Raw genomic sequence first — 15,294 nt, forward strand, 5'->3', positions numbered from 1 at the left:
GTGCAGTGTACCTTGTATCCTAGAAGCTCCTGGGGTTTCTCCTGAGAAAAAGCCTTAAGATTAGCTCCATGGATAAAACTGCTTTTTTCTTTTCTCTTTTAGGGTATTAGAAATGGCTACTCCCCAGTCAGTTTTCATCTTTGCAATCTGCATTTTAATGATAACGGAATTAATTTTGGCCTCAAAAAGCTACTATGATATCTTAGGTCTGCCCAAATCGGCATCAGAGCGCCAGATCAAGAAGGCCTTTCACAAGTTGGCCATGAAGTACCATCCTGACAAAAATAAGAGCCCCGATGCTGAAGCGAAATTCAGAGAGATTGCGGAAGGTGAGTCAGTGACCGGCCAGAGGTCGCGCAGATGTTGCCTGGTACAGGCGAGCCCTCCCCGGGAAGGGCCCTGTTGAACGCTGTGGGGATGGAGGGGCGTGGGCTCTGCATTTAACTATGGCGAGCTTCTCCAAAATGCTCTCTTACAACAGAGAATTTGATTCCCAAGTGAATTGGCATACAGGTCGGAAAATGTTGAAAATTTTATTATTTGTAAAATTCCTTATTGTTTCTATGTCAGAAGGAATTTTTGGTACCCCAAACTTATAAACTAACTTATGAAACTGTTTAAGTATAGAGATTAAGTATAAAAAAATGTTAAGTGTAAATACTTTAAATAGACTGAAATGCCTTGGTTCTTTTTCATGCTTAATTGATCTACATCACACAGACGCATTTGTCTTTAAAGGGAAAATATGAAACAAATTTTGACTGAAGACTAGTTCTAAAACAAATTGCATCTCCACAACATTCAGTAGTTAATAGTGGGTGGAGTTACCTGAGTAGGGGGTTGGAGTTAAATATTTACTTCAACTAGCAAGGAAGTGAAAAACCTAAATTCCTCTCAGTTCGTTGTATTTAACTATCAAATTCTTTAATACAAGTAATGATTTCACACAAATAATATGAAGAATAACTAATTGTTGCCCTTGTTTGTTTATTATAATGGTAGCATTCATTTAACAGATAGTTACTGGCTATTTATTAAAGGCATGTGTTGTGCTAAGAGCTGATAGTATGCAGTGAACAAGACAAAGTCCCTGCCTTTTATAACTTTCATTTTAACTTTATTCTTATTTTTTAATGGTTTGGTTTTACTTATGTGAAATTCTCTGAAACAGAGTTGAATGTACTAATTTGAAGAGGTTTGGGTATATGTGATCTCGATTACCTTCAGTTGTTAAAGTATTTTTACTTCTTTCAGCCTACGAAACACTCTCAGATGCTAACAGGCGAGAAGAGTATGACACTCTTGGACACAGTGCATTCACTAATGGGAAAGGCCAAGGACGTGGTGGGAGTCCTTTTGAGCAGTCATTTAACTTCAATTTCGATGACTTATTCAAAGACTTTGGTTTTTTTGGTCAAAACCAAAATACTCGGTCCAAGAAGCATTTTGAAAATCCCTTCCATTCACGCCAGGATGGTTCTAGTAGACAGAGGCACCATTTCCAGGAATTTTCTTTCGGAGGTGGACTGTTTGATGACATGTTTGAAGATATGGAGAAAATGTTTTCTTTCAGTGGTTTTGACCCCACTGGTCGGCACACAGTACAGACTGAGAATAGATTCCATGGATCTAGCAAGCACTGCAGGACTGTCACTCAGCGCAGAGGAAACATGGTCACTACATACACTGACTGTTCAGGACAGTAGTTCATTCTCTCTGTTCTCACCAAACCCAACCAGTTGACTGTTCTTCAGTATCCATGATGCAGAACAGTTTTCTGTGAACTGTTTTGACAAGTGCATGATTTCACTTAACTTGATATAGCTGTTAAGTATATTTAAATTGTTTTTGACAAATTAAGCAACGTTCATTCAGTTAGTAGAGAAATAACCAATTATTAATTTCTCTGATTAGGAAAGGCTCTTGAAAAATTCCACCTGGTCTTTTTTCTCCACCTGCCCTTGGGCTTATTAATGTGGCCAATTTTATTACCAAGAAAAGAATGAGTTTGCCTGATACCTATTTAGAGGTTAAACTTTTAAATTTATTTTAGGTTTAAATTGTATGAACTTGAGTGATTTTGCAGTGGAAACTTTGCTAACTTAAAATTGCATGCTCCATAGCATCGCTGACTTGGGTTGTTAGGTGTATGTGGAACTGTACAAAGAGTCGTTCTGCAGAGGACAGCAGTTCCTTGGTAAATTTCCACGGGAAGCTTCAGAAAGGCGTGGTTTAGTATTTCCCACAGAGCCCTGCCTTCCTTCAGTCCAGCTGGAGTAAAGAAAATGACTGTATTGTTCATGGTTATGCAGAAAGAAAGTTGAAAACTTCTGTAATGTTGCCAAGAGATTGTTACATATTTAGTCCCTGGCTAATGATTTTGTGATGTTGGAATCATAGCTACTTCACATACCTTTCACATTTTTCTAATTGTTGGCTCTCTATGTCTTACTTTGGATTTATGTGTTTTGTGTGTGGTTCTTCTTTGCACTCATCTTTATCTAGAAATTGACTAATACCTCATTCTGTTTGTAAAAACAGTAATTTCTGCGCAACCTTATTATGTGCAATATTTTTAAATCCTAAGAAATGTGTGCTTTTGTTTTCAGATAGACTTTAGTTCCGCACTTTCCCATGTTATACTCCATATGAGTATTAATCCTATGGATACATATCAAAAGTAGTAAATGTCTCATGCAACATTGTGTGTGAGTGAGAAAAATATAATATTTACAATATGATGCTCTGTTGTCGTTTTTTTGTCACAAGTTTATTCCCGTTCTGGAGGTGTGCTTATGCTGGTCACAGCCCACGTCCCGGAAGTTCCCTTGGTGCCGTCGTCATCCTTCCTGCCCACGTTTTGGTAGCTGGACATTTTGTTAATTATAATATTGGAGTACTTGCCTGCTAGGAACAGGTGTTCTTGCCACTGATTCTTTCCTCTTTAGGCCCTGCTGGGAAAAGGCAGAGACTTTGTGTAAAGTTATATTTGTTAATGATCCTCTTTATTTTGAAAGTCGAAGAACATGAACTTATTATATTTATGTACCTTAATTTCCTAGAAATCAAGTTTGATTTGTTGGATAATAAGGAAACAGCTATCCTTTGAATTTGGTCTGAGGGTTATCTGTAGCCTATCAAAACCGATGGGGGGGCGGGGCATTTTTAAGTCAGGGTTACCTTTAGGGATTATTTTTATATTGCTAGCATCTGTCCCCTTTCCCGGGCCTGGTCATCTCCCATGTTTTCACATTTTGAACATTTGCTTGACCCCACCCCTTTTTTACCCTCCCTTTGGCCCTTTAAGGAGATGGTCAGAACAGGTAATGACTTGGGCTCAAGGTTGGCATCTGAAGCAGAGGGACGGAGCCCTGAGCCCTTGACCTGGGGGACCTGATGCTGTCTCTCAGTGTCCAAAGTGAGTTGAATTGTGGGACACCCAGCTGGTGCCTGGAGCATCACATAGTGATTTTTTCACTTTTTTCCACTATTACTAGTGAAGAAGAAAAAAATTACCTTTTTTTCTATTTAGTTTCACTGATTCATTAGCAACTTGTGACACAGTAGAAGCCAGAACATGGCAAATGTGTGTGATCCTGTGCATTGTGGCAGGGAACATGGCGTTAATATCTATTAAGGGGTTAAGTGAAGGAGTTAAGTAGCCAGAAACAAATAAGATTGTCAAGCATGATTTAGTTGGCTTAGAGCTTTAAAACAGCTGCCAAATTTAACAGGGAGGGTGAGGAGGGTTTCAAAGGAGCATTCAAATACCACTGCAAGGCCCACCCCTGCTCCCCTCTAGGTGGAGGCCTGGCTTGGCTCCAGGACGGCCCTGCAGCCTGCTGTCAGATGAGCAGCACTGTGCAGAATTCTTCCCTCTGTGTTCCACTGCCCTGTTTCTGTCTTGGCCATCACTGTGCCCCATGCATGCTTTTGCCCTTTGGAGTGGGCCATGAAAGGGAGAAAGGAGGGAAGTTAGAGGCTGAACTGGTACCAGCACAAGCTCCACTGTGAGGAAGGCTAGGCAGCTTCTTTAGCTCCTCCCGTGTTGCCCATCGCCCTCCACCCTGCGGATGCATGTTCACGTTCTGGCTCGTCTAACACTACTCGGCGAGCAGCTTCTATGTCTCAGGCACAGTGCCAGGCACTTTTACATCGACCGTCCCACCCCGTTACAACCGCGTGTGAGGGTGAAGGTTGTGATCCATCTCTCGGCCAGGTGGCGGTTAGCTACTGTGGGAAGGTAATGTTTTCCAAGCTGATCGTGCAAGGAGGAGGGAGTAAAACCAGACAGAGACTAAAGTTTTAGTATTTGGTCAGATATTCTACCCCAAATGCTTAGAGGACTTAAATTTTTACTGTTATGATAAAATATACATAATTTACCACTCTAACCATTTTTTAATGTACAGGTCAGTGGCACTAAGCACATTCAAAAGTGTTCCCATTTCTCCACGTCTTCACCAGTACTGTAGAGGACTTGTTATTGCCTATATTGGCCTGAATATCTGCAGGACCTTCCCAGGATTTCCTTCAAGGGCACGGGAAAGCAGGCTGGCAGAGGCCCTGTGAAGAGCTGAGGGGAGTCAGGTGGCCTGCACTGCACACTCTGTGGGGTCCAGTTGGTCCAACGAGCTGGAAGCAGTCAGATTGCCGTAACTGTTACGAAGTGGCTGGGGCTGGTCCCCTTCCTCAATCAACAATATCCCAAGACAAGGCCACCCTTCTTAAGAGCTGAGAGCCAGGAGGGCCCAGAGCTCTGGGTCATGTTCTACCTCTTTTATCTTCAGGCTGACAGAGTGAGTCGAGCCAAGGCCTGCAAATGAGTTCCTTGTTTTGTATGGATTTGTCCTTCAATTCTCAAAAATCAGGAGGAAAAACATACCCAGGATTTCAGAGATAAACAAGTCAGAGATGATCAACTCTATTTTCCAATCAGTGTTTAGTTTCCCCCTCTTATCATTTAGTTTTCAAGTAAGAATCGAGATGGCTCAGACCTGCAACTTATATTTCCATGGCTTCTTTCTCAATGTCCAACGTTGCATTTCATGGAGCTTCCCGTTAAATACACAGTGGGTCATAGGTGCCGTTGCTGAGAGCTTTCTCCAGGTGGAAATTAGTTCTACTTTAGCCCTTTTTAGGAACTTACTAATTTGTTCATAAAATGTGTTCATTAACTCCTACAGGCGTGGCCCATGGTTAAGCAATTAAAGATAGATAAAATGAGCATTTTCTGACTGATGATGACTGAAGTTGCTAAGGGCCTAAGGTGACACCGAAGCTCCCCTCTTGAGCATCAACCAGCAATATTCATGGATAACCCTCAGCAATTACCCTCAGCACATTGCAAACATTAATTAAACTTCAGGGCACTCTTGTGAGGCACATGCGATCTGTACTTTCACAGATGCAGAAACTAAATGACTAAAAGCAAATCGCCAAGAGGGTCTGCCTAGGCCTTTGACCTTCAGGGTCCTGGAGCCCAGAAACCTGGGCACCAACATATTGTTTCTCCTTTCCCTTCCCTCAACTCAAAAAGCTGCTTGGAATTTCAAGGACATTTTGGAAACATTCTCTATTCCCCCCATTTTGGCCAGGCCTGTGAAGAACTGAGAAATCAGGGAAAATCTATCTGTGATTAAAAAGTGAAAACAGAAGCTATTTGTCACAGAAAAGCATCCCACGAATGTGATTTCCTTGCAGTGGATTGACAAGTTGAGAGCAAGAATTCGCGTTGCCATGGGCACCGATTCTACTTGCTCTGCTGGTTCCTTCCCCTGGGCTGCTGGAGGAGGCGGGTCCAGTGCAGCCAGGAATCACGCACTGTGCCAATGGATTTGTACGCTTTCTGCAACACCCTCTCTTTATACATCGATACAGATAACAGCTGCAAACTGTTTCAGTCCATTTAAGGGCAGAGTTTTCCCAGTCTCAGGCGCATAAACTGCGTGAGGGCCAGGGGGCGGGGGAGTGGGCTTTCTCTCTGCTGAAACATCTGCAACAGGCTGAAATAAATATTTGTCAGATGGGAGCTGGAGGGCTGGATGGCTCCTTAGCATGCAGGGGCTGTGAGATGAACTTTGGGCTTATGGGCAGGGAGGGTGGAAAAGGAAAGGGGGGATGTCAGGAGAGGGAACCCAGCAGACCTTCTGGAGTGGCTTGTACCCATTCGGGCGCAGGGACACAGAATTAAAGCTGTATTCCTGCAGTGATGGAGCAAGCGTGGGAGACAGATGCTTGCTACCTTCCTAAGACCCCTGGAGTCAAATACCCAAAAAGCAGTTACATTTTATCAGCCTGATGATGTTCTAACCCTCTTCCTTCCCTATGCTTATAGGGTCTAAAAGCAAGTGAAAAATGGGGGGGGGCTCCCCATCTGGAGGAGCCTGAGTCGTTTCCTGGTGCTGACCCAAAGAATGAAGTTTCACTTCCTTCTTTTCCAGCTCTCAGGGTCATTTTGAAACAAGCATTCTCTCTCCCTAACAAATGAAGCGTCCTGCCAGCGCTTTTGAGCCCATCGGGAAAGGCTGCTGCTCCTTGTGGGCGGCGAGCATTTTACCATCTAAAACGGTGGCTCCAGAATTGTAATGGACCGGGCGACAACTCAGTGATTTTCTCCCTCCCCACCCACGTTCGGGGTTGTCTAAGCAAATTCCGGGGGTGGCTTTTTGTCTGCGTGATGCCGAGGTGAGCAAACGGCGGATAGAGCAGATGTCTTCCAAATCTCCCTTTACCCCGAGCGCAGGCTGGAGCGTCAGCTCCTGGTTGATGAGATAGGCTGACAGGTGTGTATCATGGGCAGCGAACCTGTGACTGGCACAGCCCCGCCTGCTGCTGGATTTATGTCTGCACTTTTCCTGGGACCGGATTAAACTGTGATTAAAGTTGTGATTGTTAGTGCTCACTGACCTCTCTACCTGTTCCCCTTATAGCACCTGACACACCTTTTCAGAGATCTTGTCTGCCTGCCCTCAGGCCTCACACTTGCCCTTCTCAGTTTACCTGTTGTGTCCCGGCTTCTTTCTCTCCTTCCTGCATTTCCTCCCCAATTCCCTAAGCCACCAACTGCTACCAGGGACACCTTTGTTTTCAATTATTATTTGCCCTTTGTAGGTAGTTTTTGTTGTTAATGCTCACCTGAGGGTATTTTTTCCATTGCTTTTGAGAGAGTGGAAGGGAGGGAGGGAAGGAGAGAGACAGACAGAGACATCTGTGTGGGAGAGACACATTGATTGAATCGGTTGCCTCTTATAGGCACCCCAACCGGGTGTGGAGATTGAACTCACAACCCAGGTACGTGCCCTTGACTAGGAATCGAACCTGTGACCCTTCAGTGCATGGCCTGAGGCTCTCACCACTGAGCTACACTGGCCAGAGCTGTAGGTAATTTTTTTATCATGGTTTTGGATAACCTGATAAACTAATTCACAACACGTATTAATGTTGATAACGACCAGGGGCAGAACTTCTCAAATGTTCTCCCTAAACCCCATGAGTCGCTCCTGGCTCAGGGTTCTGTTCCTCTCCGTCCTGTCCCCAGGGATCCAGCTTGTCCTGCCGTTACAATGCCATCCACAGAGCACCATCCCTTCAATCACCGAGTTCAGGAACTCCTTCCTCCTTCATCCCTGGTTTCTGGATGGAAAATAGACATTTAAGGCTTTTGAGTGGCCAGGGGCATCCTTGGAGCATCCCAGCCCTGAGCTCTGCAATGCAGGAGCCACCCGGCTTCACAGCGAAGGGGGAGAACACGCAGCTGCTCTCAACCAGCCCTCTTATCTTGTGAGTCTGCACAGTGACAGTTTCCATGGCCCCCAGTGGCTGTCAGGGAGCTTTTTAGAGTCCCCTGCCCCTGGAAGCTGCTGATTAAAGTGCTGCAAGACACGTCCGTTGGCTCTGAGCTAGTTGCAGGTACATTTTAAAGAGCCTTCCTGTTCCCTTTCTGTCTTGTCTCCCATTGTGACTGCTGTGGGTGGTCAGCAGATAAAAACAGACTCGAATCCTCTCCTGTTCCAGCCTCTGCAGACGTGTGATTCGCTGCCCTCAGAGGGAGGAGCACAGGCCTGTGGATCTTCTATCAGCAGGGACTACCCCTGAGTCACGCTTGATGGAAAATCTGTGCCAGTGGGCAGGCTGGCATTGCCGTGGACAACGCCACGGGGCGGCTCTGTCCTGAATGTTCAGTCGTCAAAGAGCACACACACTCACACAACCACACACACTCACACAGCCACACACTCACACAACCACACACCCAGCCACACACACACACCCAGCCACATACACACACAGCCACACACACACACAGCCACACTCACAAACACTCAGCCACACACAGCCACACACACATAACCACACACACCCAGCCACACACACAGCCACACACACACACAGGCACACTCACACAGCCACACACAGCCACACTCTCACACACAGAGCCACACACACACAGAGCCACACTCACATACACACTCCAATCCACAAAAGCAGACAAGCACATAAAATATATGCCCAGATCTCCGCAGGAAGGGAAGCCAATCTCTTCAGAATCGATGGCTGTCCTGATGCAGGAGACTAAATTTGGAAGGCGGTGAGCACAGTGGGTGTGTGAGCGAGGGCCACTCTGCCACAGACGTGCGAGTCATGCCCTTGATGGTTATTTCCGCTAGGTGCCCACCAGTTAAGTCCTATAAAATAACAGATGTCACACATCATGAGAGCACCAGGGGGTCAACATGAACAGCAGCATCCAATGCCATCACCTTAGATACTCAGGAAAAGTACAAAAACCCAGATGGAGCCTGTGGCTACAGTTTACAAAACAAATGATCCCATTCAAATATGGTCCATACTAATTACGCATCTGCCCAGAGGACACTAAGAAAAGCCTCTTGGGATAACAGGGCCTACTGGGGCAACAAAGTTTCCCTTCCTTTTCAGAAGGGAAGGGGAAAATGAGAGATCCGATGAGATACGACAGGGGGAGAGAACCTGCCAGCCTGTGACGTTGTCCCCAGAAAGGCACATGGGGTGCACGAGACAGCCTGAGACAGCCTCGGTGTGAAAGTTGAAGCATCGCTAATGACCTGGCAGAGGGGTGTGCCAATGAGGCTCCGCAGCAGGCCACCTAACGATGGCTCTGAGGACATCACAGACCAAGATCATTTAAGAAGACACAGGAGCTCAGAGATTTGAGCAAAAAATAACAAAAAACCCCCCAAAACAGCCCAGCTCAGTGGTTGAGCTTCAACCCATGCAACAAGAGGTCACTGATTCGATTCCTGGTCAGGGCACACGTCCAAGTTGCAGGCTTGATCCCTGGTGGGGGGGCGGGGAGACAGCCAATCGATGTCTCTCTCGTTGATGTTTCTATCTCTCTTCCCATTTCCCTTCCTCTCTAATATTAAAAAAAACATATTAAAAAACAAGCAAACAGAAAACAAAACAATCCAACTGAGGAAAGTGAATGCAAACATATCTGGGGGAAACAATCTTAAATCAAGATATTCAGTTGGGTAAAAAAAACAGTGTCCCACCTGGAGGCCGAGTGCAAGCAGAGAGCAAATTCTGTCTGGGTTGCAGGGTGTTACACCAGGTCCTCGGGCGAGAGCTCCCTCGGGGGTTTTCTGGGCAGAGGTGTCTCATTAGGAAGCAGTGACAAGGGAACTCAAGTCCCCCTAGCTAACAGAATGAGCTCCTCGCTGCACACAATGCAGAGTCCACCAGGGGCGGTGAAGACGCACAGGGGCCCGAAACAGTTCATCCTTTCCAGTCAAGCAGTGCAACAGAATTTGATCATGTCCCTCGTTTCCAGAGCTTAAGGAACAACCGATAATAATAGCGCTGACTGTGCTCCAGGCACTGTTGTAAGCACTGCACACGTTTACCTAAATCCTTATGACAAACCTGCAGATAGGTGCAGTCGTTCCTCCTTCTCAACAGACGGGGACACCAGGGTGCAGAGAGCTTCATGAAACGCCCCAAGGCCACGCGCTTCATGAGTTCCGATCCTGGGATTCAAACCCAGGCCGACTGTCCCCGGAGTTCATAACCCTGCAGCACCACACAGGGCTTCCTGTCTGGGGGCAGGAAGGGAGGCTCCCTCGAGAATCCCTTCCATTTGTTAGATGCACATCTTCCCTGAATGGGACAGGTCCCCAGGCTTTACCTTCCACCCAGGTGTATGCCCTCCTGGTTCCTCCTCCCAAATATGCAGTTCCCTGCCCAAGGTGGCCTCTGGCCTGCAGGACACAGGGTCAAAAGTTGACTTCTGTGGCTCCAGCACCCAGAGGCCCTCATTTTCGGCTCGCTGAGCTGCTATGGTCTTTGTGAGACATGGATGTGCTGGAGACTGTGAAGAGTCTGTTAGATCTGAGGGTCCCTTGTGGCTTCTGTCATTTTGTTGAGAACTTAGAACTACAGTCAATAGAGCGGGTTGTTTAAAATGACTGAAGTAGAAAATGTTGGAAAATTTCTCCATGCAAACACCTATAAATATGTATTGTTTATGCAACATTGTTTCTTTGGGGGCACTCTTTGTGCCCCCAGAATCTTCAGGTATGGACAGTGGCTCCTGTGATGTGCTTTGAAGGAATCCAGGAGATCATGACAACTGGAGAGTACCTTTCCCACCGGGCTGCCAAGGTGCCGTTCGTTTCCCTCCCTGGCTTGCATCTCCCACCTTTCCGGGCTGCTCTTGGCACCCCTTGTCTGAAAGAGGGCGTCTGCCTCTTGCCTGGGGATCTATACTACTGATCACAGAGAACTGTTTGCTGGTTTATGGAGAAAGCGGGACTGGGCGAGGCTGTCCTTTCACGCCTTGCCCTGAGTCTTGTGCTCTTGGCTGGCTGCTCCCTCGCTGGAAGGTCAGGCTCCTCTGCCCGCGGCCCCGTGATGGGAACCTGCTCAGTGGGAATGGCCTTTGCCGTGTGCAGGCGAGGCTGAGGCCGGGGCTGGTTTAATCGGACCGCCCACACCGTGCAGGCCGGCGCATGTTACCTGGGAAGGAAGAAGACTCTGCGAGTTCACAGTATGAGGAATGATTTTTCTCGAATTCATTAGCTATCACCTTAAAGGGGAGGCATAGTGGTGACAAACTGGGTGGACACTGATGGCAGAAATGGGCAGGAAGGCCCCCTGCGTGGGTTCCTGGGCAGCCCAGGAATGAAGGGATCTAGAATGGTCAGGGCGTCCTGACTTCACCGTCAGAACATCTGTGTTCATTCTCACCCCTCCGCACCTTCCCTTCAGCACCCAGAGGCCCGGTGCTCTGTCTCTCTGCTTGTTACAGCTGCCCAGTTGGTCCATGGGCACCAACACCGGCCAGGGTACCAGGAACCGACTGGGCTGCCCCTCCCGAGGAAATTTCCTTTTACAATGGTTAGGGACAATTTATAACACAATGCAACCCATTCTTTTGGAGGGGTTTTGTTAGACAGGGTTGTAAAGAAAACAGTGTTGGGCAATGCGGGCATTCATGTCCTTAGAGATGTGTCGCGTGGCCACGCCCTGATGCTGCCCAGGTGCAACCTCAGCCGGGGGACATGCAGCTGTTAAGGACAAAGGCCAACAAGGGAGCAATGAAAGGGGCCCGTTTCATTTGGCTTCACAGCGAGGTCTGTGCCTTCAGGGAAAAGCGGATGGAAGGGCGTTAGCTCACCGGGCTCCCTCTTCACCCTCCTTAACCCCAGGAGAGATCCTAAGCATTTCTGACACTTCCTACAACCAGCCAAAGGCCAGACCAGTCAGTATACACCTGGGGAGCACATGCGGGTGGGCCATAAACAAATCCAGGGCAGCGATTGTACTGCGGCTGCCCCGTATCACACCATTCACCCGAATGCATCCCACTCGTTTAGCAAGCGTTTACTGAGCACCTACTACGCGCCAGGCACTATGCCAGATGTTAATGATGAAGGTGTGGCTCCGCTCCTGAAAGAGGCCAGGTGAGGAAGACAGATGGGCACACTATAGCTGTGAAATAATGTGTGAAGTGTGTGGCCAGTTGTAGGAGTGAAATGCTATGGTATCACTGAGGAGGAAGAATTCGTTCTCTCTGGCTTCAGCGACACTCTGGTATTTGGGCTGGTCCGTAAAGGAAAAGCTGGCTTCTCAGTATCTCAGTGGCTTGGCATCCAGGATACAGCACACGTGTAATAAACGTCATTCCCAACAACTTCAGAGCTGGAAGGAACTGGAATTCCTTGAAGGCCGAGTCCTTGTTATTTCTCCCAGTTTTCTGCTTGGACTGAGGGTGAGCCAGCTTACCTTCATGAATGAAACCTGTGCATTTGGCCCATATAAATGATCAATATTCCTGAGATTATAGCACAGACACCGTACTGGAGGTGAGAACTTGACGTATTATGAATGCAGACGTCGTCAGTTGTTAAAATTGTCATTTCCTCTCCCCCCTTTTTTTTGCTTTTGAGGTTTGTTTCTAAGTTGTCAGTCTTAACACCACATTAGTAATCTCAGTAATTCAACCCCAAGTACATTCTGATGGACAACAGAGATTTATTGCTGTGGTGGCACTTTAACACGGCACCATGGAGAAGTCAACTTGAGCAACGTAAATTTTAGATTTTATAATGAAATTTTGATTAAACTGGGCTCTTTAGCTAGTGATAGTTATCTGTTAACTAGCACAGAATGTACCAAAAAAAGCTGAGAGAAGCCCACCTCGAATTCTCTGTGTAGTCATTAGCGACTTTATATTTAACAGTAATGATTGCATCATTCTGACGAATTGAATTTCTATTTTCAGGTACCCTAGGAAAACTAACAATTTAATGTTATCTGAAGAAAAAACATTGACCGTAGGGTCATCTCACTGTTTTGGTCCACATCTAGATGATGAATGAACGAAACATATTCTACCAATCACCAGGTGTTTCAAAAAGACCTGAATTTGGATGTTATAGAGAAATCAGTGAATTGACTGGCTGACTTTATCAATTTCTGTTCAAAATTGACCCTGGGTCTAAATGAGCCTTTGCTGTTCAACCTTCGGATTTCAGAAATAGTGAAATTCTAGTTTTCACCACAGGGGGGCGGTAGAACACTGTCATGACATGGCAGCAGGACCTAAGAACTTAAAAAACACGCGGACTAGAATTTAGTCATCTCTGTGGCCTCCTGGCCACATTTTTTCATCCCCATTACAGCTGGTGATTTTACTTCCACTTTCACCTTCAAACGCATGGCTTACAAAATGGACAAAGGAAAGAACAATGACCAGGGAAGGGAAACACCGCGTTTTGTCTGGAATGATCACATGTGAAATCTCGAGTGTTTTGGGTGATGGTCCATTTTCCCACCGTAGCTGGCTGGCTGGCTGGCTGGCTGGGGCGTGTATTTTTTTGAGGCTGGAACATCAGTGGAAAAGAGATCAGCCAAAGTATTTTCATGACATGATTGAACATTGAAGCGCAGGCCACACTTATTTGAAAAGGTAGATATTTAATCAGTTCTTCCAGTCTCGTTTGTAGAGCCTCTACCAAGAGATGCACTGTGAGTGTGTGAATGCGTTGTGCTTCAGTCTCGGACGACCTTGAGTGCCCTTCAGATGTCACAGGTCAGGGGGCTGGGTTGGCGGTGGATCTGACTCATTGATCTTATCATCTGAGTAAACTCTATAGATCCCCACTGAGTGGCGAGTCTTTGGAAATCAATATTCATTATCGGTGTGGCTCAGGCCACTGAGTCGGTTGGCTCTTCCACTCAGTACTCATTGATTAATGGCGGTAGGACCGCAGAGTCCCCACGGATAAACAATTAGTTTAGCCCCAGCAAGGTGGACAATACGCTTTGTTCTGTCTCCAGCCAAGCTTTAGGTTCCGCCGTGATTTGCTTTAATTCCTTAGGCTCTCTTTGAGGGAACCCTCCTCCAGTCACTAGCCCGAAATGTTTTCTGCTGCCCCAAAGCCAAGGGCTTTGGCTGTTCTGTAGGTTAGAGGGTCAGGCTGCTGGGGCTGGGGCGGGCTCGGCAGCAGAGCTCCTAGAACTTACCTCGCGCTCGAGCAGAACTGTGAGGCCGCGTAGGACACGTCCTGGCCCTCGGAAGAGTGGGGGGGGGGGAGTGGGTTCAATAATGGAGAAAACTGCCCACTTTTACCTCTGGAGTAACGTGGAACAAAGTGGCTCTGTTTTCTGAGGACTCAGTCTTGGCCTGTCCTTTCACAGTAAGTGAATGAGGAATGTAAATCTTAGTTCATTTTTTTTTAATATGTTTTAAAAATTGATTTTAGAGAGAGGGAGAGAGAAAGAAACATCAATGATGAGAGAGTCATTGATCGGCTGCCCCCTGCACGCCCCCTACTGAGGATGGAGCCCGCAACCCGGGCATGAGCCCTGACCGGGAATCGAACCAGCGACCTCTTGGTGCATGGGGACAACACCCGACCAACCGAGCGACACCAGCCAGGCAGCCCCCGCTCAATCCGAATACCTGTGCTTGCTCTGTAACCCGCGCTTCCTCACTGCAGCCAGTGGCTTGCTCTCCGGTGCCACGAGCGAGCGGAAGGCGGGCCTCCCTTCGCCACGGAATAGGCTGGTTTTGTCGGATTGCTGCCTTGTCCTGCTGCTAAAAAGCCTTTTCACGCTCGAATTCCACTGTGTTTTCAGCATCAGGCTTGGAAGGTTTTTTCCCAACATGAAAAGGGTCCCCTGTGGAAGTTTCTGAAAGCTGACACATTTTCTTGTAAAATATCCTTCTGAGACCATATGCTTTATTGGTAAACACATATTTTTGGACCTTTTTAAATGAGTGTTATGAAATTACCGTGAGATGTTTTTAGGGAGTGAATGCTCTCCACTCAGTAGGGCAGAATGCCGGTCTCCTTGGTGGTGAGTGCTCCTTAGAATTCCCCGCAAAAGGCGTTTTCACATCATTAAGAAAGGTGTTTGGAGCAACAATACTTATCAAAAGAGGTTATATCACACATGTGTGGCAGCCCCGTGCCAAAGTTAAATATACCCATTTCTCCCCCCCAAAGCTATTAGATCTATTACCCCCTAATGGCTCAGAATATTCATTTTTCTGTCTTCAGACCGCAGCCCTAATTGAGGCCTGAAAGCTTACCAAGTGCCTCCTAAATCAGCCAAGTGAACCTTTTCTTTTAATTCTTCTGCTCTTTATCGCTGCGGCCAAGGGCATATCCTTTCTCTGAGGCAGTTATGGTGGTCGGTGCTAGTAGGGATGCTTCTTCCTTTGAGAACCAGGGAGCAGGCCTCACTGTTCCTGAGAAGGCGCCCTGAAGCCAAGAGCTCACGGCAAAGCAAACAGATACTGCA

General features: G+C 46.9%; 1 protein-coding gene across 1 annotated transcript; it reads left to right on the forward strand.

Moving 5' to 3' along the window:
- Window positions 1–88: 88 nt before the first annotated feature.
- On the forward strand, window positions 89–2,741 carry DNAJB9 (DnaJ heat shock protein family (Hsp40) member B9). Its single transcript, XM_016222251.2, has 2 exons — window positions 89–329; window positions 1,255–2,741. Exons 1-2 carry the CDS (start codon window positions 113–115, stop codon window positions 1,704–1,706), a joined length of 669 nt encoding a protein of 222 aa, XP_016077737.1. The 5' UTR covers window positions 89–112; the 3' UTR covers window positions 1,707–2,741.
- The last annotated feature ends 12,553 nt before the right edge of the window (window positions 2,742–15,294 follow it).

The sequence above is a fragment of the Miniopterus natalensis genome, chromosome 10 (assembly GCF_054644295.1).
Source record: "Miniopterus natalensis isolate mMinNat1 chromosome 10, mMinNat1.hap1, whole genome shotgun sequence".
NCBI classification, from domain to species: Eukaryota; Metazoa; Chordata; class Mammalia; order Chiroptera; family Miniopteridae; genus Miniopterus; species Miniopterus natalensis.